General features: G+C 37.2%; 1 protein-coding gene across 1 annotated transcript in view; it reads left to right on the forward strand.

The window, feature by feature from the left end:
* UBA6 (ubiquitin like modifier activating enzyme 6) overlaps positions 1 to 22,984 on the forward strand; it is a 101,662-nt gene that overhangs the window by 34,934 nt on the left and 43,744 nt on the right. The window contains exons 5-11 of the mRNA XM_049886098.1: positions 1,781 to 1,875; positions 2,391 to 2,502; positions 6,086 to 6,166; positions 16,388 to 16,510; positions 18,275 to 18,398; positions 20,731 to 20,834; positions 22,459 to 22,521. Of these exons, the coding sequence (XP_049742055.1) occupies positions 1,781 to 1,875; positions 2,391 to 2,502; positions 6,086 to 6,166; positions 16,388 to 16,510; positions 18,275 to 18,398; positions 20,731 to 20,834; positions 22,459 to 22,521 (702 nt within the window). The remainder of the gene's footprint in view (positions 1 to 1,780; positions 1,876 to 2,390; positions 2,503 to 6,085; positions 6,167 to 16,387; positions 16,511 to 18,274; positions 18,399 to 20,730; positions 20,835 to 22,458; positions 22,522 to 22,984) is intronic.

Below are 22,984 nucleotides of genomic sequence, written 5' to 3' on the forward strand. Positions count from 1 at the left end.
AAGTTGACAGATAACCTTAGCCATCAAAGCAAAGCCATTGTTACTCTTGCCACGCACCTAGGCATTCATTACTGCCAGACATACATTGTTAATGCTCAAAATAGTCAGATAGCAGATTTTTTACTGTTGTTGTAAATATGAAATGTCTGATAATGAGATAGTCGATAAGTGAGGAGGTGTATATTGAACTTGCTTTCTTTTAATCTATAGGTTTCTCTTCCCTGATTTTTTTTTTTTCCTTGAAATTTATTTGTTAAAGAAACCAGATCATTTGTCACATGTACCTCCGCCCCTGTGGTTCCTGTAAACTTTGTTGTGTGCTGGGTAGTTAAGTTCAGAGAATCACATTTGGATTTGATTGTTTTAACAAGGCCATTTTATAGATGATGTGTTTGTTCTCCCATCCTGAGACAGTGAAATTCTGTTGTCCCTCTTTTTGTGATTATTATTAACTATTTTTTTTATTATTATTATTAATGATCATTGCTTAGATTTGTTATTTCATTGAGGACAGCAGTGATATTCTGTCATTCCTTCTTCATTTATTAACTGGAATAATTTTAGAAAAAAAACTTTGTACTCATCACTTATTTGGTTTTGCTAAAGTGTAGTTTGCACATGTTTGAAAGGCAGGATAAATATTTGTCTTTTTCTCCTTTACCAGTTTTCAAAATAAGTAGTTTCCTGTCATCCTCCAACAGTGACCAGTGAGCATGCATGCATATATGTTTGTGTGTGTATAATTATAAACTCAGGTTTAAATACATTTAGTACATTTGATCTGTTGTAGTTGCTATTCTCATTGATGCTCAGATCATTTCATCTTTGACTGGTGGGATTCTATTCAACCATTTGATAAAACCACTGTAGTCTTTGATTCACTATTTGTGAATCTTTTTGATGAACAGAGCTAGAACATTCATCATGAGTGAACACTGAAATTTCTGAGTTTCAAGTTTAGGATTGTAAGGTACTACTAAAATTTGTGATTCACATTTAGGATTATAATAATGGTGGACATTTTGATTGTTTTCAGTCTTTTACTAGTACAAGTAGTACTGCAGTGAATACCCTTGTCCATAACATCTTTTGTATTTTTCCCAGTGTCTTCAGGATGGAGCCCTAGAAATGGTGTTGCTGTGTCAAAGTACAAATACACATGTCATTTTGCTATAAGTTGCCAAATTCTTTTCTTTTGGTGCTGGGCCTTTTCGTATATTCCCACCAGTAATGTGTAGCAGGGCTTGAATTACCTCACCCTCACCAGTAGTATATATTGTCAAACTTTGGGATTTTCGCCAGTCTGACAAGTGAGAAAAAAGGTATTTTAGGTCTATCATGGGTGAGGTTGAACACCTTTACATATTTTCAAGGGCCATATGCATTTCTTTTCTTTATAATTCATGTTCACATTATCTTTGCCTTTTTCTTTGAGGTTTACAGCATGTGATACAAATTTAAAGTATTTTCTTCCAATTAGTGAGTTTTGTCCTTCAAACGTAGAGTATTTTGAAATGTGTATTAGAGTTTTGTTGGTTTTTATAATATACAGTTTTCCTAAATTTAAACTCTCTTAAAGCTTGAAGTAGTTTTTCTACATATTCTTTCAGATTTTTCAGATACATGTAGCCATATTATCTGCATCCTTTCTGATTCTATGCCTTTAATTAATTTCTGTTGCCTAATTACAGAGGATAATAACTTCAATATAATGTATTGGAGGTAGTGAGCATCCTTGTCTTATTTCTGACTTTAACAGATACTTTCCTCTTTTTTGAAGGCACTTACAATTCATGATACAGGAAATTGCCACCCGTGGGATCTAGGAACCAACTTCTTTCTGTGTGAAGATGATGTTGTTAATAAGAGAAACAGGTGAAGATGAGACAGTTTGGTGAATTATAAGATTTTCTTTTTTTACTCTCACACTTGTAGAATATTTTCTGTATTCAGAACATCAGTCATAGTTGTTTAATTCATCATTCATTCTCCATAAATTCTCAGTAGTATAGATAAATATTGGCATATACTTATTTAATCATCTGTCTCTGTTGAATTTTTGATACACTTTGTTATCTAGGAATGAATTTCTTTAATATGGTGAACAAAGGTCTTTGAATCATTAAAAGACTTAAGGAACTTGAAGCTGGGAACTGTAAGGGTATACTTTGAGATTGTGTGGCTTACTATGGAATATTACAGTGTGCTACATCACAAGATTGTAGTTATCTATAAAAATAAATAAGTTTTGGCTTCTTCCTTCTTCTACAGTTTATTGAATTAAATTTCCACTGAAATTTTGTACCATGTCATGTTCGTCTGATGCCATTAAAGTTTGAAGGATTATATAAAACAAAAGAATAGTAAGGGTCGTTTATTTTATTTTTTAGAGCTGAAGCTGTACTTCAACATATTGCAGAACTAAATCCATATGTTCATGTCACATCATCTTCTCTTCCTTTAAATGAAACCACAGATCTCTCTTTCTTAGAGGAATACCAGGTTGGTACTCCATTTTATATTTAACGTTATTAACAGATTCCCAGATAAATCATTAAGTGTTAATATGGTATAACTAACTTAACCTGGTATGTTGAGGATCAGAATAAAAAATTTTAAGTTACAAGACTTCCATTATGATAATACCTTTCAACTGTTGCATTTTTAAAAAAGGTCTAAGAACTACTAAAAAAGTAATTATATCAGTCAGCTATTTTCATAGCATTATGCATAACAAATTACCCAAAACTTAGTGATTTATAGCAACATTCACTTACTTATTCCTCATGCATCTGCAGGTCCATTGGAGTTCATCTGTTTTAGGATGTACTGTCACCTTGGCTTGAACCCCAGGCTGTGTGTTCTGCTCCCTAGGTCTCTCTTTGGGGACCAGAAAGCTACCTAGGACATGTTCCCATGACAGTAGCAGAAAAGCAAAAGGACAAGTCCAATCACCCACGCACATTTTAAGCCTCTGTTTAAACCTCTCTCCATGTTACTTCTACTAATAATCCATTGACCAAAGCCTGTCACTTGGTCAAGCCCAGAGTCAAGGAGCAGGAACGTATATTCTGCTCTTTGTAAGGCCAGGGGCAAAGGGTGATGTATAATACAATTACTGGGAAGTAAAAAATTTGTATCAATTCAATCTACTGTAGGTAACAGTTTCTTAAATAACAAAAGCAAAACAATTCTTAGTACTTTGGGTGTTCTGGAAGTGACTTAGTTAACCCTGATTTTCCCTGGTATTAAATTATATTGTTACCCATTTAAAAATCAATAGAAATTTCCATTCTGGGCTGGAGAACTTAAAATCTGTCCTCTATAAAGCACCTAGAAACGCTTAACAGATCTCCTTTTAAAGGACTACTTAAGCTCAAAATAATGTAAAAGAAATGCTCATTGGCCAAAAATGAAGATATCTAAAAGATGACCAGTGATCAGTCTTAGGGACAGGAGTTGCCTGTCCCAGTAACTAAGGTTCTTGGGAATTAATGGTCATACAGAAACAGGAGTTAAAGACTTGGGTCTGGATGAGGTAGAAAAATGGAATTGAGATCTTTTCTTTCCGTATAAAGCTGAACCTCAGAGAGGTACATCGTCAGTGAAAAGGTAGACTTGAAAAATCTCTGCCCATCAAAACGAGAAGCTTGTCTGTTTTCTCTTGGGCTCTGGGTAAAAAATTAGGATCTTCTCTGGGAATTCTTGACCATAGTCCTGTCCTCCCACAGGTTTGGAGATCAACTCTAATTTTTAGTGGTCTAGAAATTCCCAAGCTGAGAAAATAAAAAGTAGTACTAAGCTGGTGACACCCTATAGTGCCTGACAGAAACAAAACTAACTGATTGAGTATACTCTCAGCTGGCCACAGTGTATTCATATATGTGTAAAGCCCCTTTGAAGATGAGTTCATATTCCAAAATAACAAGACAGGAAAAAGCAATTCAGTATAATCAAGAGTTAGTGAACATAACAAACAATAGAATTAAACCTCTAAGAATTTTAAATAGTAGAGATTGGATGATGTTGTTGTTGTTAGGTGCCACTGAGTCAGTTCTGACTCATAGTTACCCTAGGTATAACAGAACAAAACATTGCCTGATTCTGCGCCACCCTCACAATTGCTACTATGCCTGATCCCATTGTTGCAGCCACTATGTCAGTCCATCTCGTTGCGGGTCTTTCTCTTTTTCACTGACCCTCTACTTTACCAAGCATGATGTCCTTTTTCAAAGATTGATCTCTCCTGATAACATATCCAAAGTAAGCAAGATGAAGGCTTGCAATCCTCACTTCTAAGGAGCATTCTAGCTTCTTCCAAGACAGATGTGTTCACTTTTCTGGCAGTCCATGGTATATTCAGTATTCTTTGCCAGCACCATAATTCAAATGCATCAATTCTTTTTCAGTTTTCCTTATCCATTGTCCAGCTTTCACATGCATATGAGGTGATTGAAAATACCATGGCTTGGGTCAGGTACACCTTAGTCCTCGCAGTGACATCTTCACTTTTTAAACACTTTAAAGAGGTCTTTTGCACCACATTTGCCCAATACATCATTTGATTTCTTGACTGCTGCTGCCATGGACATTGATTGTGGATCCAAGTAAGATGAAATCCATGACAACTTAAGTATTTTCTCAGTTTATCATGATGTTGCTTATTGGTCCAGCTGTGGGGATTTTTGTTTACTTTATGTTGAGGTGTTATCCATACTGAAGGCAGTAGTCTTTGATTGTCATCAGTAAGAGCTTCAGGTTCTGTTCACTTTCAGCAAGCAGGGTTGCGGCATCTGCATATTTCACTTTGTTAATGAGTCTTCCTCTAATCCTGATGCTGTGTAGAACTTATATGTGTTCCAACTAACTGAATCTTAAAAGAAAGGATTAAATATACAATAGGAAAGTAAGACACTATTGGAAAAGACCAGGCAGATGTGGTAAACAATCAAATAGAACTTTTAGAAATGAAAATTATAGTCTTAAAAGTTAAAACTCAGTGGATGGATACAACTGGAATAAGAATTAATGAACTGAAAGTTGGATCTGTGGAAATTACTGAGACTACAGAGAAATGAGAAGATATGAAAAAAAAGTTTATAAAATTGGGTTTCCGGGAGAGCATTAGGAAAAGACAGATTATGGCTGAAAAATTCCCAGCGTTGATGAAACACAAATACTCAGATTCTGTACGTGTTGGGTCTAGAATTTGATTTTACTCTTTTTACAAACTACTGAATTCATAAGGCTGTTACCGTTTCATGGATACTGGCAGATAACAGAGACAAGGACTGTATTATTCAGCACAGTAAGAAGTATGAGAATCATATTTGCATCATTTCCTTTGGCTCCACAAGTACAATGCAGAAGGGCTCAGATGGATGCCTTCATGTGTAGTGGGCTGTGTTAGTGGAAAGGAACACACTAAATTGGGGAATTCACAAGCCCTCTCTTTGTCGCAGAGGGAGATATGTGCCATGCAAATACGACCCTGAGAAATGACACAAGTAAAGAGTAATCAGAGCTTTGAACTCACGTTATACCCAGTTTCTCAGGTAGGAGCACAAGAGACCCATGAAGGAGTGTCTCCACACAAGAACCACAGTATTCTGAGCTAGATAAATAAAACTAAATCCACATCTGGACACATCGTAATGAAACTAAGTTAAATTAGTTTATGGAAACCAGCAGCAGAGGAAAGCTCTGGAGTGAGTCTTTTGCTACTTGATAAATGAATGACCTTAAGGAAGTTTGACCTCTGTGAACCTAAGCTACTTATGATAAAATCTGATTAATAACACTGTCTCTACTTATCTTCATAAAAAATAAAGCATTGGAAATCATAATTTACTGTCTTTTCTTAAGTAACAGAACTTAGTGGTTTCACTAATGACATTGTTAAGCAAAAGTTTACTATATTCTGAATTTATTGAATCTCAGAAGTAAAAAAAAGGTAAACTAATGTATCTTTTAAAAAATAATTACTACTCCTTTAAAATTAGCGTGAAAATAATCTGGGGGCTAAGTTAGTTGGAAATTTTATATTACCTAAGTAAGTCTGGGTTTCTTACATTCTTCTCAACAGTGTATAGTATTGACTGAGATCAGACTTCCATTGCAGAAGAGGATTAACGACTTTTGCCGTTCTCGGTGCCCTCCAATTAAGGTAAAAGTATCATTTAATAATGACGTGTAGTTAAGCAAAGGAACAAGGACAGTTTCACTGTCCGAATCTGAGTTCTTCAGTGGATTGCATAAGAAGCTCTTTCTACATGAAGACAAATCATTTTAATTTTGGTATCATATTTATTTCCTGTTTTTTAAAAAGGGATCTCAATTTGGTTTATCGGCAAATTAAGAACACTAAGGAAGAATTAGGAATGAAAAGAATGATAAACACTAAATTTATCATCTAACTTTAAACCTGGCGTGATGGTGATTTTCAAGAGGTTCATTGGTTTATTTAACAAATATTCGTGAGCATCTACTATGTAGCAGACACTAAGAATGCATTAGTGAACAGAACAGATATTCCCATCCCCATGAAAATTACCTTCTCATAACAAAGATGTACAGTAAATAAGCAAATAAATACATGATATTTTCAAATAGTTTCAAGTCATATGAAGGGAAAAAGGACTGATTAAAAATAGAGCATTGTGTCTGGATGATGTTGGAAGGGGAGCCAGCACTCGCTGTCTTAGATTGGAAGGCCAGGGAAGTCCTGAAATCCATGACATTTGAATAGAGCTCTGAATAATGAGAAAGAGCCAATCATGTAAACATCTATGGAAGAGCATTTAAAGCAGAACAGCAAGTGTAAAAATGAGCTTGGTAATGACCTACATATACAGTATAACTCCTGTTAAAATTCCAGCCACCCTTTTTGCCGAAATGTAAAAGCTGATCTTCAAATTCGTATGAAACAGCCAAATCAATCTTGGGAAGAAAAGAACAAAGTAGGAAGACTCATGCTTCCTGATTTCAAAATGTATTACAAAGCTACAGTAATCTAAACAGTGCAGTGCTGGTATAAGGATAGATATATACACCAGTGGAATAGATTGGACATCCAGAAATAAGCCCTTATATCTACCTCCACTTGATTCTCAGTAAGGGTATCAGCTACATTCAGTGGGGAAAGAATAGTCCCTTTGCCGAGACAGAGTCCGAGGTTGCCAAGGAAGACACATAGGCATTGGATGGAATAATGCTTTACTCACATAGAGAAGAGACAGAGCAAGGTCAGCTTCAGTAGTGTGTGCTGGTCCCCCGTGGCCAGTGTCTTACTGCCTGCAGCTAACATAGCATTGCTGCAGTCGAGAGACTCCATTCTCTCCCCACTGAGAGTAGTGCGGTTGTCCAGGTACCATATTATGCACATGCATAAATAGAACAGGAAGGAGTTCCCGTGATAAGGAAGAAGAAACTAGGACAGAGGGAGGCACATTTCCTAGCCTCCAGTATCATGGAATATTCCAGGCCCAAGGCTCCTGATTAGGTGGTCAGATGGAGGTCATAGGGGCCATGGCAGACTGTGCCCCATCCTCCCAACAGTCTACCCCTCAGTTCTCACTAGGATGCCAGATGAAAAAGAAGCAAAGTGGTCACAAGTCCTGGTATGCCCATTGTTCATTCCAGATGTTGAGCATCATGTCCCTGGCAATGGTGCACAACTCTGACAGATGGTATATCTGCACACCATTTCCTTCATATCTTTGGGCAGTATTTAATGAGGGTCCCTAGTAGGACTCTTCCCAGCAGGGTGATCAGGCCTGCTTGGAAGAGAGATCACAAGCAGCTATCCTAGTGATTGCTTCTCCCAAGCCAACTGAATAGGTCAGAGGGTTTTGTTCTCCCAATCTTGTGGAGAATTTGAACTGCCTTTTTTTTTTAATGTCATCTGTGCTATTCATAACATGTCCTGTTCGATTTATGTAAAAACAGCCTTTTTCTCCCGGCATGGCACATGCATCCCCAGATTGTGCAATCAGAATGTCCAGCATTCTGTAGTACTGGAGGACAATAGCCACTGTCCAGTTGTTTGGCATAGCCCACCATGTTGACAGATCAGTTGGAATGAAATGGAGAGATGCATTGTCATCTCAGTTCAGATGCTGACACAGCCAACAGTTGGTCTGGTTGGTAACTCTAGCAAAATACTGTATCATTGGGGTCCATGGGTGAGGGGCTTGTCCATTGCTGTAAGGTAGCCTGGAGGGAGAAAGAGATAACATTATCAATCCCTTTGCATGTGCATACACAAAGGCTGTGCTCTAAATCTCAGTCAATCGTGAGACTGCTAGAAGGACCTCATCCACCCCTGCCATTCGCTCTATGGGTCAGCTTGCCCACCACCATTGCCCTGATTGCCACTGGCTGCAGACCTCACAGCTTCCTCCACTTACGCCGTTGTAGTTTTCCCTGTGGGCTGGGCCTCTCTAGGCCTCCCACCACCAGTTTTGCTGCTGCTGCTCTTAGTCTTCAGTGTTATCAGCTCAGTGTTAAAGCCCTTTCACTCAGGTCTAGGGGTTTTCAGCACAGGGACCCCAGGTCTAAAGGATACGCTCCTCTCTAGGCTTTTATCCATCATGAGACCTTCCCCCCGCCCCCCAAAAAAAACCACCTGTGAGATTGGCCACTTATATAGGAAGACTCTTTGTCGATTTCAAATCAGGACTTTCCTAGCAGGGTTGCCCACTGACCAATCACTGAGGAGATCACAAGCCAGCCAATCATTTTGGCAGATTACAACCTGACAAGTCATTTTAGGAGAACTGCAGACCCAGAGCCAAAAAGCCCACATAAGAGAAATCCATTTTACCACAACCCTCTTTCCCTTACCTTCTGTGGTGGGAATGTTCTGCTCTCTGACTTAAGTCGATGGTTCCTAGGTATAGTCACCCAGGCTGTCTGTCCAAGTCCCAAAGCAACAGCTTCCATGGGAATCCATTGCTCCTGTTGCTTGACCCAGACGTTTCAGCCCCAGTCATTCAACCCGGAAACAAGTCATATCCTGAACAAATATTACATAGCCTCTGATGTCACCCACCTATACCAAAGGATTAAGGGTCCAGGTGCATCCAGAGCAACCCTTAGCATTCTGTCACCTCCTCCCCCTTTCCCATGGGGTGTGACAGGAAAGAGGAAGGATCCTAAGGGTAGCATCACCTCCAAGTTTCAATCAGGAGGCCCCATTGCTGGTACCACTACAGCCAGACCATAAATCACCCTTAGGGAATGTTTTCCAGTGAGGAAAAAGAAAAAGAACAGTTGAGTATACTGAGTTTGGGATTTCTCAGGCATAGCCTCATGAGGCAACTACCTAGTCCTCCACCCTCCAAGCTCAGTATTGCCCAGCATACATTGCAGTACCATGTTTCCCTTTTGTTGGATTGAGGTGTTTCATGTCCAGATGGCCTTTGTGAGGCAGGGGTACCATCCAGTGAGTTATCCTTTTTGTTAGCCTTTGCATTATTGTTGCTTGAGTTGTTCATTTCAACATTTTATTGCCCTATTTGCCTGAGACTAATAGGGGGCATGGAAGGTCCATCTTATGCCACAGGAGTGTGTCCATTGCTGGGTTGCCTGTGCTGTAAATGAAGTACTTTGGTCTGATTGGAGTCTTCTTCAATATTCATATGTATGGCAGAAATGTTTTTCCAAGGCTGCAGTGGTGTCTCAACATCCACATGATGCACAGAGGTTGCTGTTCCACAGCCGGAGTATGTGCTTACAGTAGTGACCCAAATTCCATTGCCATCAAGTCATTTCCGACTCAGTGACCCTGTAGGACACAGTAGAGCTTCCCCATAGGATTTCCAAGGCTGAAATCTTTACTTCTGGAAGTAGACTGCCACGTCTCTCTCCCATGGAGTGGTTAGTAGATTCAAACTACCGATTTTCCAATTAGCAGCCAAGCGTTTAACCACTGCACCACCAGAGCTCCTTCTCACAGTGGTGAAGCTCCACCAAATACATGACTAGGAACTAGAGTCCAGTGTGGTCGGTCTGCCATACTCATGCAGGTCCAGTTTCTCGGCTGATGTGACCCAGTCCTCCATGTTAACACATCTGGGCTTGCTGACAGTCACTAGACTGTATGGTGTCTCTAGCTTCCATCTCTTCTAGAGCAAGTCCTTGTGAATTGGCCCATTCTTGCATCTGGGTTGGGCTTCCATGTTTTGTCTGGGGATAGACCCAACAGGCAGTCGTGGCAGCTTGCTGAGCACAAGCTTAGTCAGCATGGAAATTGTATTCATATTCTGTTTCAAATGGTCCTTTGCCATGGATGTCAACATGAGTGACGAAAATGTCTCACAAGCTCCTACCACAGACCTTGCCCTCACAGGGGATCCCTTGATAGTTCAGTCATTAGTCTATCAGTCACTAGACCATATGGCCAGATCGTTTGCAACAGCCCATGAGTCAGTAAAGATGTAAGAGGAAGTTGTTGTTGGAGTGACCTACACAGCAGTCATCACTATGCCCATTGGCATAGTTCAGCTCATTGGGCAGAATGTCCCTGTCCAGTCTCAATCAAAAGGTGCCCATCCTCAGGACAGATGGTTGCAGCAGCCCAATGGACTCTGTGAGCTTTGAGTTCTTGCAAATCTTTCTGTAAACCAATCTGTGCCATCAGCTGGAACCTCTTAGAATCGGGGCCCCCGCTTAGGCACTTTGTCCTCTGCAGGTCATCAGCCCCCTATGATGAGGTGGTTACTTGTTCATGGACCCAGCTGACTCCCTGGTGTCCCAGCTGGACTCAGCTCTGAATGTACATTTCCATTTGATAACGGAGCTCTGTTGAGTTTGTGCTATTTTATTAGCACAATTACTGAGTATCCACCTGAGGATGGTCAGCTCTGGTCTTAAAGTCACATATGGCACTTAAGTGGTCAAACACTCAGTTTCCATTAAGGCCCAATAGCAGAGTGAAAGCTTTCATTTGAAGTCAGTATACCTAGTTGCTGCTTCAGATGGTATGACTGTCCAAAACCCAAAAGGCTGACACACCCCAGTGACAGTCACTTGTTGCTACAGAGTTCAGTGCCATGGTGTATTACATGGCCTCCACAGCCTGCTGTTGATAGGGGCCCCACTCAGAGATGGCCTTGACTAAAACCAAAATGATGATTCCAACTCATGGCTGCAATCTTTATGGAAGCGGATCACCAGGCCTTTCCCCTGTGACACCACTGAATGGGTTTAGACTCCCAGCATTTATGTTATAGTCCAGCACAAACTGTTTGCATCCACTCAGGGACCACAGTCAAAACAATGTCCACATGTAGCATATGTTGTCTCCAGTAATCAAACAGGACCACCAATTGTTGTACCTCTTTTTTACCACTGAGAGTTACAAATGATACCAATTTTCGTTTGACCTCAGGGGTAATACTTCTCTGACTACTGGCCCAGACAACTCCCTGAAATTACATTTGTCAAGCAGATTCCTACAGAATATACCTGGCTAGCAGACATTCATATTGGTAATTAAGTCTAATATATGTAATAAGTTTGAGAAATAAACTTTTGATTTTATGAAGGCAAAGTAGAATTGTTATTACAGAGGAGGAAGAATGACAGAAAATAATATAGTCCCCTGAGATGAGACTCAAAAGGGACCCCACAGATAACTAAGTCCAAATTCCTTATATGATAGATGAGGAAGCTGAGGTTCAAAGAGCTGCTATAGCTTGTTAGAATATGTCTTGACTAGATGCCAAATTTGAATTTTTTTTTTTAGTTTTTATTGTGCTCTAAGTGAAAGTTTACAAATCAAGTCAGCCTCTCATACAAAAATTTATATACACCTTGCTGTATACCCCTAATTGCTCTCCCCCTGATGTGACAGCACACTCCTTCCCTCCACTCTCTCTTCATGTCCATTCCACCAGCTTCTGACCCCTTCTGCCCTATTATCTCCCCTCCAGATAGGAGATGCCAACATGGTCTCATGTGTCTACTTGATCCAAAAAGGTCATTCTTCGCCAGCATCATTTTCTGTCCCATTGTCCAGTCCAATCTCTGTCTGAAGAGTTGGTTTCGGGAATGGTTCCTGTCTTGGGCTAACAGAAGGTCTGGGGACCATAAACCACTGGGATCCTTCTGGTCTCAGTCAGACCATTAAGTCTGGTCTTTTTACGAGAATTTGGGGTCTGCATCCCACTGCTCTCCTTTTGCCTCAGGGGTTCTCTGTTGTGTTCCCTGTGTGGGCAGTCATTGGTGGTAGGTGGCAGCATCTGGTTCCTCTGGTCTCAAGCTGATGGAGTCTCTGGCTTATGTGGCCCTTTCTGTTTCTTGGGCCCACATTTCTGTTGTGTCTTTGGTGTTTTTCATTCTCCTTTGCTCCAGGTGGATTAAGACCAGTTGATGCATCTTAGATGGCCACTTGCTAGCTTTTAAGACCCCAGACAGCACTCACTGAAGTGGGATGCAGAACTTTTTCTTAATATGCTTTGTTATGCTGGTTGACGTAGATGTCCCCGGAATCCATGGTCCCCAGACGCCCGCCCCTGCTACTCTGTCCTTCAGAGTGTTTGGTTGTATCCTAGAAACTTACTAGCTTTTGGTTTAGTCGAGTTGTGCTGACTTCCCCTGTATTGTATGTTGTCCTTCCCTTCACCTAAAATAATTCTTGTCTAGTATCTATTTAGTAAATGCTCCTCTCTTCCCTCCCCACACTCCTAACCATCGAAGAATGTTTTCTTCTGTGTTTAAACCTTTTCTTGAGTTCTTGTAATAGTGGTCTCGTACGGTATCTGTCCTTTTGCAGCAAATTTCACTCAGCATAATACCTTCCAGGTTCCTCCATGTTATGAGATGTTTCACAGATTTATCATTGTTCTTTATCATCGTGTAATATTCATCATGTGAATATACCATAATTTGTTCATCCATTCATCCGTTGCCATCAACCTTGATTGTTTCCATCTTTTTGCTATTGTAAACACTGCTGCAGTGAACATGGGTGTGCAGATATCTATTTGTGTGAAGGCTCATTTCTCTAGGTTGTATTCCAAGGAGTGGGATTGCTAGTTCATATGGTAGTTCTATTTCTAGTTTTTTAAGGAAGTGACAAATCGGTTTCCAAAGTGATTGTACCATTTTGCATTCCCACCAGCAGTGTTTTTAAGTGTTCCAGTCTCTCCACAACCTCTCCAACATTTATTATTTTGTGTTTTCTGGATTAATGGCAGCCTTTTTGGGGTGAGATGGTATCTCATGGTAGTTTTGATTTGCATTTCTCTAATGGCTAATGATTGTGAGCATTTCCTCATGTATCTGTTAGTCGCCTAAATGTCTTGGTTTGGTTTTTTTATAAAAAGATTGACAACTCATGGATGGATAGATTTGAGTTGTGAAGGAAAGAGTGCTCAAGAGTGACTCCTAGATATTTGTTCAGTGTAATTATGTGACTGGTGGTGACATTGATTGAGATGGGAGGCCTGGGAGAGGTTTAGACAGGAGTAATTAAATTCTTCTCCTGCAATTGTGTATATTTTACTAACTGCACATCCTGCTATTTGTTCCATTGAGATAAGACACTAAGCCAAAACATACTGTATAATATAGGCATGCCAAAAATTTTTGGATTGTGGTATTTATACAGAATGTTTACATTCTGTAAAACATTTGTGCTGTGGCTTGCAATTTAAACAGGTGAATAAGACAGAATAGTCAGTAAATTTATAATGGACAACAGAAGTTTAGAAATAGTGGTAGAAACAAAAGATGAAAGTCTAGCTTTTGGAGGCCTTCTTTAGAGACTTAAGTAAATATAAAAGAAAAAAGCTAGGTAAAGTACTTTTAATTAAAGAGTAAGATTTGCCAGAGATAATTAAAAGAATATGTCATAAATTAAAATATTAATTTACATCATTGTTGCATATATCAGTACACTATAGACTTGTCTTTTAATATGGAAAGAGAGAAATTGTTCCTGGAGTTAGCAGCTTTTAAACTTTAAAAAAAAAAAAAAACTTCTGAAATCCTGCTCAGTTTTTTTTCTGATAAAAAATGTCAAACGTACCTGTTTTGATCAGTAAAGACAATACGTGATAAAGTGGGAGGTAGTCTTCTGTTACCCATCCCCACTACTTTGTATAATGTTGTTGTTAAGTGCCATCATTTCCAACTCGTAGTGACCCTATGTACGGCAGAACGAAACTCAGCCCAGTCCTATGCCATCCTCGTAATTGTTGCAATGCTTGAATCCATCGTTGCAGCCACTGAGTCAGTCCATCTCGTTGGGGGTCTTCCTCTCTTCCACTGACCCTCTAGCAAGCATGATGTCCTTCTCCAGGGACTGGTCCCTTCTAATAGCATGTCCAGAGTACATGAGATGAAGTTTCGCCATCCTCAGTTCTAAGGAAGATTCTGTCTTCCAAGACAGATTTGTTCATTCTCTTGGCAGTCCATGGTATATTCAGTATTCTTCACCAGGACCATAAATCAAAGGCATCAAATCTTTGGTTTCCTTAGTCATTGCCCAGCTTTCGCATACAAATGAGGCGATTGAAAATACCATGGCTTGGGTCAGGTGCACGTTAGTCCTCAAAGTGACGTCATTGCTTTTTAACACTTGAAATAGGTCTTTTGCAGCAGATTTGTCCAGTGCAGCAGATGGTATAAATTATTGTAATGGGATATATTCCTATACCCAAATACAATAGACTTTAATTTTTGATAGAAACTAGATACCACTTTATCCAGAATTATATCCGTTACACAATAAAAGTTTCTCTTTGTTATCTAATAGCTCTGAAATAACTTTCATCACAAAAACAGCTTCTTTTCCAATTCTTAGAATGGAGACAGTGAATGTGTTTAATAATTACTTCTAGTAAAACATCTATGATTGTGTTTCAGAATCTAGGTTTTGCCTTTTATGGCTTTGATTTGCACTGTTGGTTCTTCAGCCGTTTGTTGTTTTTACTTAACTCAGCTTTTGACTGTGTTCTGTTTTCCATTTACTACACTGGTTTTGGTGAATGAACACCTCATCCTTCTTTACTAAAATAGCAAGTAAGGATTAACTGCTAGACCATTAAACCAAGATACCTATTTCTTATGTATTCTACTTGATTTTTAATGGTGAGGCAGGAGTTTTTGTTATTAAAAATCATAGAATGGTTAGCAGGTGCAGGAGGGAGGGGGAGAGGGAGGGTTACACAGCCAATTATTGTAGTTGCTGTCAGTTAGTTGTACACCTGTAAAAAGTTGAAATGGCAAAAGTTGTATGAAAGATATATTTATAACAATGACAAAAAAAAGGAGTAGTTGCTGAGGCTGCTTATGTACAATCAAAAACGTTATGGGATTTGGTTCCTTGGTTTGGAGATTTAGAGTCATGGTTTCATGGGATATCCCAGTTAATTGGCCTAACGTGTTTAGTGCTTTTTTTGTACTTCCTTGCTCATTGTGTAGTGCCTCCTGGAATCTTAAAAGCTTGCAAGCAGCCATCCAAGGCACAACAGTTGAGGAACAGAGGAATTGAGAAAATACGAGCAACAGAGGAAGGAAAGTCAGGAATACGAGGAGGGTATGAAATGTGTGGCTAATCGCCAACATGAACAAATCCCTTCTTGGCCATGAGACCAGAAGAGCTGGATGGTGCCCAGCTACCATTACTGAACATTTTGGTCAAAGAGTCTATAGGAGAATCCTGAGCAAAAAGGGGAAAATGCAGAGCAGAATTTCAAATTCTCATGTACTCCAGCCTTTGTAGGGCCATGGAGGATGGATGAATCACTCAAACTGTTACCCTGCAATAATCATTAACAAACTTTAAACCAAAAATATCACCTGAAGTCTTCTTAAAACCAAACAGTAGTTTAGCTTAACTAGTAAAAAATGTCTGCTTTGAGCATTAAGCTCTTTTAAGAGCTATCTATATGGGATCAAAGTGACAACAAAAACTTAAAATATTAGATAGGAACCTTAGGGGGAAATGAGTTTATGTTAATGACAGAGGAACAACTCAGAAAAGGAGAGTGAAAAAGAATGTAATCAGTGTCAATGAATTGCACATGTAGAAGTGGTTGAAATGATGTATATGCTTTGCTATGTATATTCTCAATGAGAACAATTTTTTAAAAAATCATAGAATGTATAGTTATGATATGCTGATGTTGCTTATTCCTGAAGATCTAATTTTGTTACACTGGATATCCAGTCACCAAGTACCAAAATCCTTGATTCCCTAAACCAGTCATAGACAAATAATTTATCTTATTTGAGATGACTGTATATCCCAAAAGATACAACTAATTACAAAAGAAATTGTCCCAAAAGGGCCTAATATATTTGAGTTTTTGTTTTTTTTCCCCCCTTTATGTAAATAAATAAGCTTGAACTTTTTTATTTTGTGGTTATTTCACAGTTCATCAGTGCAGATGTACATGGAATTTGGTCACGGTTATTTTGTGATTTTGGTGATGAATTTGAAGTTTTAGATACAACAGGAGAAGAACCAAAAGAAATTTTTATTTCAAGCATAACGCAAGTATGGTGGTGTTGATGAACATGATTTTATAAAAACATTATTTTTATAAAAGTATTGTTTTTTTAAAAATTGATGTGACTGCTATTTTCTTGAAGATGGTTTTAGCGAAATATTTTAATATAGATGCAATATTTTTTTTTGCAGTGTTTTAACATAATTGATAAAGGAATATTTTGTTATATTTCCTGGTTACATTGTATTAAAACTAAATTGAAGTTAGAATATTAATCATTAAGAGTATCTTGGATTCCCTCTAACATTTAATACTTGACAGATAAACACGTGCATTTTGCATAGATTTTAATTTTTTTCTACTTCATGTTCCTGTGGAGCATGATTTGTGGCTCAGAGTTTACTGAACTGTTTACCATGTCAGAACATGGATGCATTAAGCATGTCAAAGGTCACCTGGCCCAACCCTCTAACTCCAGGAAGAGATACCTAAATCATCTTAGACAAGAGCTTTTTAAATGTGTTATATTTCTAAAATTATTTGGAAGGGGAAAAGAGTTTAAGAGTTAACCTTCAAATCAGAAAAGTCTGAATTTTCTAACCAGATTCTTCTTGATACCATTTTATTCTCTAAAGGAATTAGAAAATGCACGTGATCCCTTTTTTACTGCCCTCTTTTTAACTTATATGATTTGTTTGTACTCTTTGTAATCACATTACATTAAAGCCCAAAAGAAACCAGATAAACTTTGACTTATTAGTATTTGTGCTTCTTTATTTATGCCTTTTTTTTTTTTTTAACCCAGTATGCCTTTCTTATCCCCTTTTAAGGAAAATTCATTGAAAAATCATTCTGTGTGTTCTTCTCACAGAATGGTTTATTATTCCACATAAGTTATTCTTTTAGGTATATTAATGGCTAGTCAACCCTTTATCTTCTCTGGTTGTTTTTAGTTTGTTCCCAAAAAATCACACTTTTAGAATAAGCTCCAAGAAATACGGGTTCTTGTATTACATTGATATTTTCCTTTATTGACTAGTACAGGATATAAGGAGGTTATCCATGATGAATTAGAATATATTATTAATGTTCCCATTTATCAGTAAATTATTTCTCCTTATTAAAAGTCTTATGACTTTATGAATTCTTATTTCTTGAGATACTAGCAAACCCACTTTGTTATTTTTAATCTATGTATTTGTGATATTATTTTTATTCATATTAAGCAGCAAAATAATATTTAGAACCTACAAAATTGCAAGAGGGAGGAAGAATGTTAATTTCTTTAGATTTTATGTAGATTAAATTATTATCACTTTACTATGATGGTAATTTATCCTACAGTATGTAGGATTTTATGTAATTAGGAAATTCCTCTTCTTTGACCCATCCTGTCTATTCTCTTTGGCAATATAAGCCAGTTCCTTTCTTTTTAGCCTGATAAGCTAGGCTATGAAGTGTTTCTTTATAGCATTGGGCAAGGTGTAAGCTGTCAGTTTCCTTGCTTTGTATCTCCATCATTTGTCCTTATATTTCTTTGATCTTCTAACTTAGAAATATTTTTAATTTCTATGTGCAGTCCCTAAACAGTCCACCCCAAATATAGAAATTATGATGTTTATGTTGATAATTTAAAACAAGTTGGTTATATTTTGTGACAGTGCCTTAAAGGCTTCCTTTTATTAAGGACAAAAATGATTTGGAATTGTGGTTGTTTTGGAAATTTTATGGTAACATATGGTCCTTTTTGTGTGAGATAGGAATTTGTAGTATATAGGAATACACAAATAGATTGCTTTTTTTATTTTTAGGCTAATCCTGGCATTGTCACTTGCCTTGAAAATCGTCCTCACAAATTTGAGACAGGACAATTTGTCACATTTCGAGAAATTAATGGAATGGCAGGGTTAAATGGATCTATACAGCAAATAACTGGTAAGTTGATATATTTCCTTAATTCCTTTATACTTATTCATTATTTATCACATTTATAATTCAGGCACTATACTCAAAGTTTGGAGCACAACATCAGCTTCGACAGACACAATCTATAGCTGTTTGCTTCAAAACTCTCAGTGAGGAGATGTTACCATTAAACAGGAATGATATCAGAGAAGTTCAGAGCATTCTTGGAACTCCAATCCTAGCAAGAAAACCTACCCAGTTTTGAGACAGCACTGGGGACGGGGTGTCTTTTTTTGCTTTTGGACCAGAATCTGCCACAGTTTTACCAAGTAAGGATTTTCACTCAAAGTAGACAAAATAACGGTACACAGTAACCCCAAACCTGTAGGATAGCAAATTAATATATATATTTTTTCTCTTAGTTGAAGCCTGTCCAACTCAGTAACATCATTTCTGCATGCAGCATAAAGTTACTATTGTACATTTTGAAAGGATTGGTCCAGTTGTGTTTTCTCTAATTTCAGTTCCTCTTCTACATTTACAGTATTAGCAACATCATTATGTGGCTTTTCTAGAATGTCTTAATTTAATGCATTTGACTCCTCTTTTTGATCTTCAGTTGTCTTAACCTGTCCACCTGTCTGTGCCGTCGGTATGTGGACAGGGTGTCTTAGTTAAAACCTGACACCAAAATTAAAATTGTATTGGCTTAGGAAGGTGGAGAAAAAGAGTATTCCAGGCAGAAACAAACAGTAACAGATATTTAAAACATAGGTTCAGATCATTGATATTAGAAAATTCGTATCTGTTTTTGCAAAACCTGACTCAATTAATCGTTTAGGATTATACTTGTTAAAATGCAACTATGAATTTTGGTGATGGATCAGAATTTTGGGGCTACTTGTAAAAGGAGGCACCACTGGATACTAAAGAATGAGGATGAAGAAAACCCACATTTGGTACCAAAATATTCTTTGGGGGAAGAAGGAGAATATTTAAATAAAAGAGCTGTTTATGAAGGTTTTATTAATTGGTATTTATTGCTCAAAGGTAGTTTTGTTACTTAAAAAACTATTTTTAAGCAGCAAAAATATATACACTTATTGTAAATATATATGTACTTACGTTTAAATGCGATTAAAAATGAGTCCTAGTTCAGGCCTACTCCCCTCTCCAGTGGTAATAGCAATAAAGTTCAGTGTGTATTCTGCTGACCTTTCCCTCTGCTTAATACATAAGGCTTAGACTGGGGGTGGGGAATGGGGCCTTAATGAGTTTTTTGTTTTTCCAATTAATTTTTTGAATCACTTAAATGGTTCAAAAACCAGAACAAGTAAAAATTTACATTGAGAAGTTTTCTGCCTATCCTTGACTTGCACCTCCTGAGTTCTTACCCATCTACCACAGGTCACCACTATTTTTACTTTCTTCTGTATCCTTCCAGGGTTTTTTGGTATGCTTTTTTACACAGAAGGTAGCAAGTATATTATACTCAGTGCTGCCTTTTGCCTTTTCATTTATGAAGTATCTTGATCTTTTCACAACAGTAATTGAAGAGCACCTTTTTTTCCCTAATTTTAGATTTTCTTTTACATCTGCATAATATTTCATTGTATAGCTGAAAAAATGTAACACAGTATAATATACTTTGTAAAAATTTTTGTATGGATTTTTTAGTCTTGTCTTTTATGGCTTCTGAATTTTGAGCCATAGTTAGAAAAGCCTCCCTCACTCCAGGGTTCTAAGGGAGTTATTCCCCCATCCTTTTATCTAGAAATTTTCTGAACTTTTTTCACATTTAAAACTTTGATCCATTTGGAATATTTTTCCAGATATCTCCCCCCCCCAAAGATTTATTGGATAATGTAGCTTTTTCTCACTGGTGTGAGGTGCAACCTTTATTGTACGTTAACTTCCCTTATGCACTTGTGTTTATTTTTTAATTCTCTAGTCCATTTGCCTATCTATTCATAAGTCAGTACCATACTATATTAATTATTGAAGATTTATAGTATATTTTAATATCTAATAATGAGCGTCTCTCATTGCTCCCTCCTTCCCCAAATTTTCTTTACTATTTTTGTTTAAGTTTGCAGGACCAGGCAACATTTTGTTCTTTTATACATAGGTCGCTAGGAGTCAGAGCCAGTTTGATGGCAGCTAACAACAAAGTTCATATTAGAAAAAATTGTCTGTCTAGCTGTCCACATTTGGCTTTCCCCTCATAAAAACTATTTATATTGGAATCTTCTGAATCTTCTTACTCTTCTATATTCGGGACAGTTAACTTCTTTATGATGATGAATTTTCAAATTTAAATACTTGCATCACTATATAATTGTTCCTCTTTTTTTTTTTTTAGTGGTATCACCATTTTCTTTTAGTGTTGGTGATACTACAGAACTGGAACCATATTTACATGGAGGCATAGCTGTCCAAGTTAAGACTCCTAAAATATTTTACTTTGTAAGTATTTTTTTTTTTTTTCTGCTGTAAAAAACTATTTCTTTACAGGAGAAGAATGGCAGAAGAGAAAAAAATAATAAATACAGTTAACCAAGCAAGTAATTGATTTAAAGGCTGAACAGAATTTTTTTTTTTTTAATTTGCACTCACTTTGAGGAAAATCGAAGTACCTAGGTGGTGCAAATGGTTAAATGCACTTACTACTAACCAAGAAGTTAGTGGTTTGAGTCTACTCAGAGGTGCCTTGGAAGAAAGGCCTGGTGATTTACTTTAGAAAAATTAACCATTGAAACCCAATGGAGCACAGTTCTACTCTGATACACATAGGGTTGCCATGAGCCGGAGTCAACTCAGAGGCAGCTGATTTGGTTTTGGTTGAAGAAAATGAGATGAGTTTAAGGAAATAAATTGATACTGACAAAAAAACTTTCAAATCTTCTGTTGCTAGGGCACCATGTGCATATAATTGAGGTATATGAGAATACCTCACAGGAACTGCACCTTCCTGAATCGTTAAAGAATTGATGATACTTCTTATAATGTACTCTAAAACGGAACATGAAAACTGACGTATTTTAGTAAGATTTAGCAAGGATGTAGACAGTGTTTTTTTTTTTTTTTTTTAATTTTATTCAGGTATTTAAATTGAATAAAATCTTCTGAGTGATTATAAAGTTATGGAGTAACCAGTATATACCTGTCAAGTTTTACTTCTTTGAAGTAAAAGAAATATTACTTTTATCATATTTGTTAATCCAGAGTTTAAATTTAGTTTTTAATTTCAGAAACAGTATGCATGTTAATGTGTAAAATAATTCTATAAATTTCTGGCATCAAAAGGAAAATGTAAATAGCCAAATAGAATGTAAAGGCTACTAGTTTGAGGGAACTAAGTGGTCTGCTGCTGCTTTAATCCTTAGATCACTTCTCAATATAAGCTGTTTGTCTAGCATATCTGTTTTTTTCTTCCAAATTCTCAAGGTTTTAACTTGCTTGCCTTTTCTTTTCCAGAACCATAAACAGATAAAATACTCCACAAGGCTTTCTCCAAGCTAGTCACATCTGCCTCTGCGTGCTTTCTCTTGCCATCATCTCCAATTTCTTAGTTGAATAGTTTATGCCTCAAATAAATTTCAGATAGGATGTGGGTTTTGCTTTTGGGATTTTGGGGTTTTTTGTTTGTTCATGTTATTTGCCTTTGTCTCACACAGAAATAAATAACTTTGAGTATTTATTCAAAGCTTGTCAAGCATAACAAGTCCTATTAACTTGAGATCAGGAAAATATAACTTTTAGATTAGAAACAGATTTTTTTTCAAATATATAAATATTTTCACCAATTCTTCCCAAATTGACTATGTGGAACAAGTTGTCTTACGGTGTTTAGCATAAATGTGTGTGTGTGAGAGATAACAAGACGAGAGAATGACGGCTATTTTGAATGACGGCTATTTTGAATGACGGCTATTTCATATTTCAGTTAAAGCATACTGGCCTGGCCCCTATTTATTTCACACCTTTCGAGATGATCTGTTGCTTTTTAGTGCTCTGACATACAACAGCGTATCTTGTCAGACTGCATAATCATCTGCTTACTCTGAAGTTATAATTTTTTTTCTATTAGGAATCACTGGAGAGGCAGATAAAACATGCAAAGTGCCTTATTGCGGATTTTAGCAAACCTGAGGTAAATAAACACTTCGCAGCGCTGAAAGAGACAGCACAGTTGGGGAATGGGGATTGGTGATTGTCAAATTAAGATGGAGTAACCATGTATATGCCTTTCTGTAAGGTTTACTTAATGAATATTGTACCCACATATCTCAAGTTATCACCTGAGAATTAAAAGTGGAAATTTGTATCATGAAAACATGTTAGAAAATGGAAAAAGGTTTTATTTTTTAATGATTTGGCAGCATTGATAGTTAAAAGGTAATTACAATAATTTGTGCAAAGAATTGTTAAAGGTTTTTCTGGACCGTGTAGTGTATATACCTATTTCTTCCCTTCCCCCAACCAAAAAAAGCTTTGGAAACATATATTCTGTTTTTTCTAAATCACTGGATACGATTTTATAGTAGTAAATGTATTTGTGATAAGGAAAGCAATTAACAATTTGTAAATTGATAAGCAAAAAGAATTAGATGATC

The sequence above is a fragment of the Elephas maximus genome, chromosome 5 (assembly GCF_024166365.1).
Source record: "Elephas maximus indicus isolate mEleMax1 chromosome 5, mEleMax1 primary haplotype, whole genome shotgun sequence".
Classification (NCBI taxonomy): Eukaryota; Metazoa; Chordata; class Mammalia; order Proboscidea; family Elephantidae; genus Elephas; species Elephas maximus.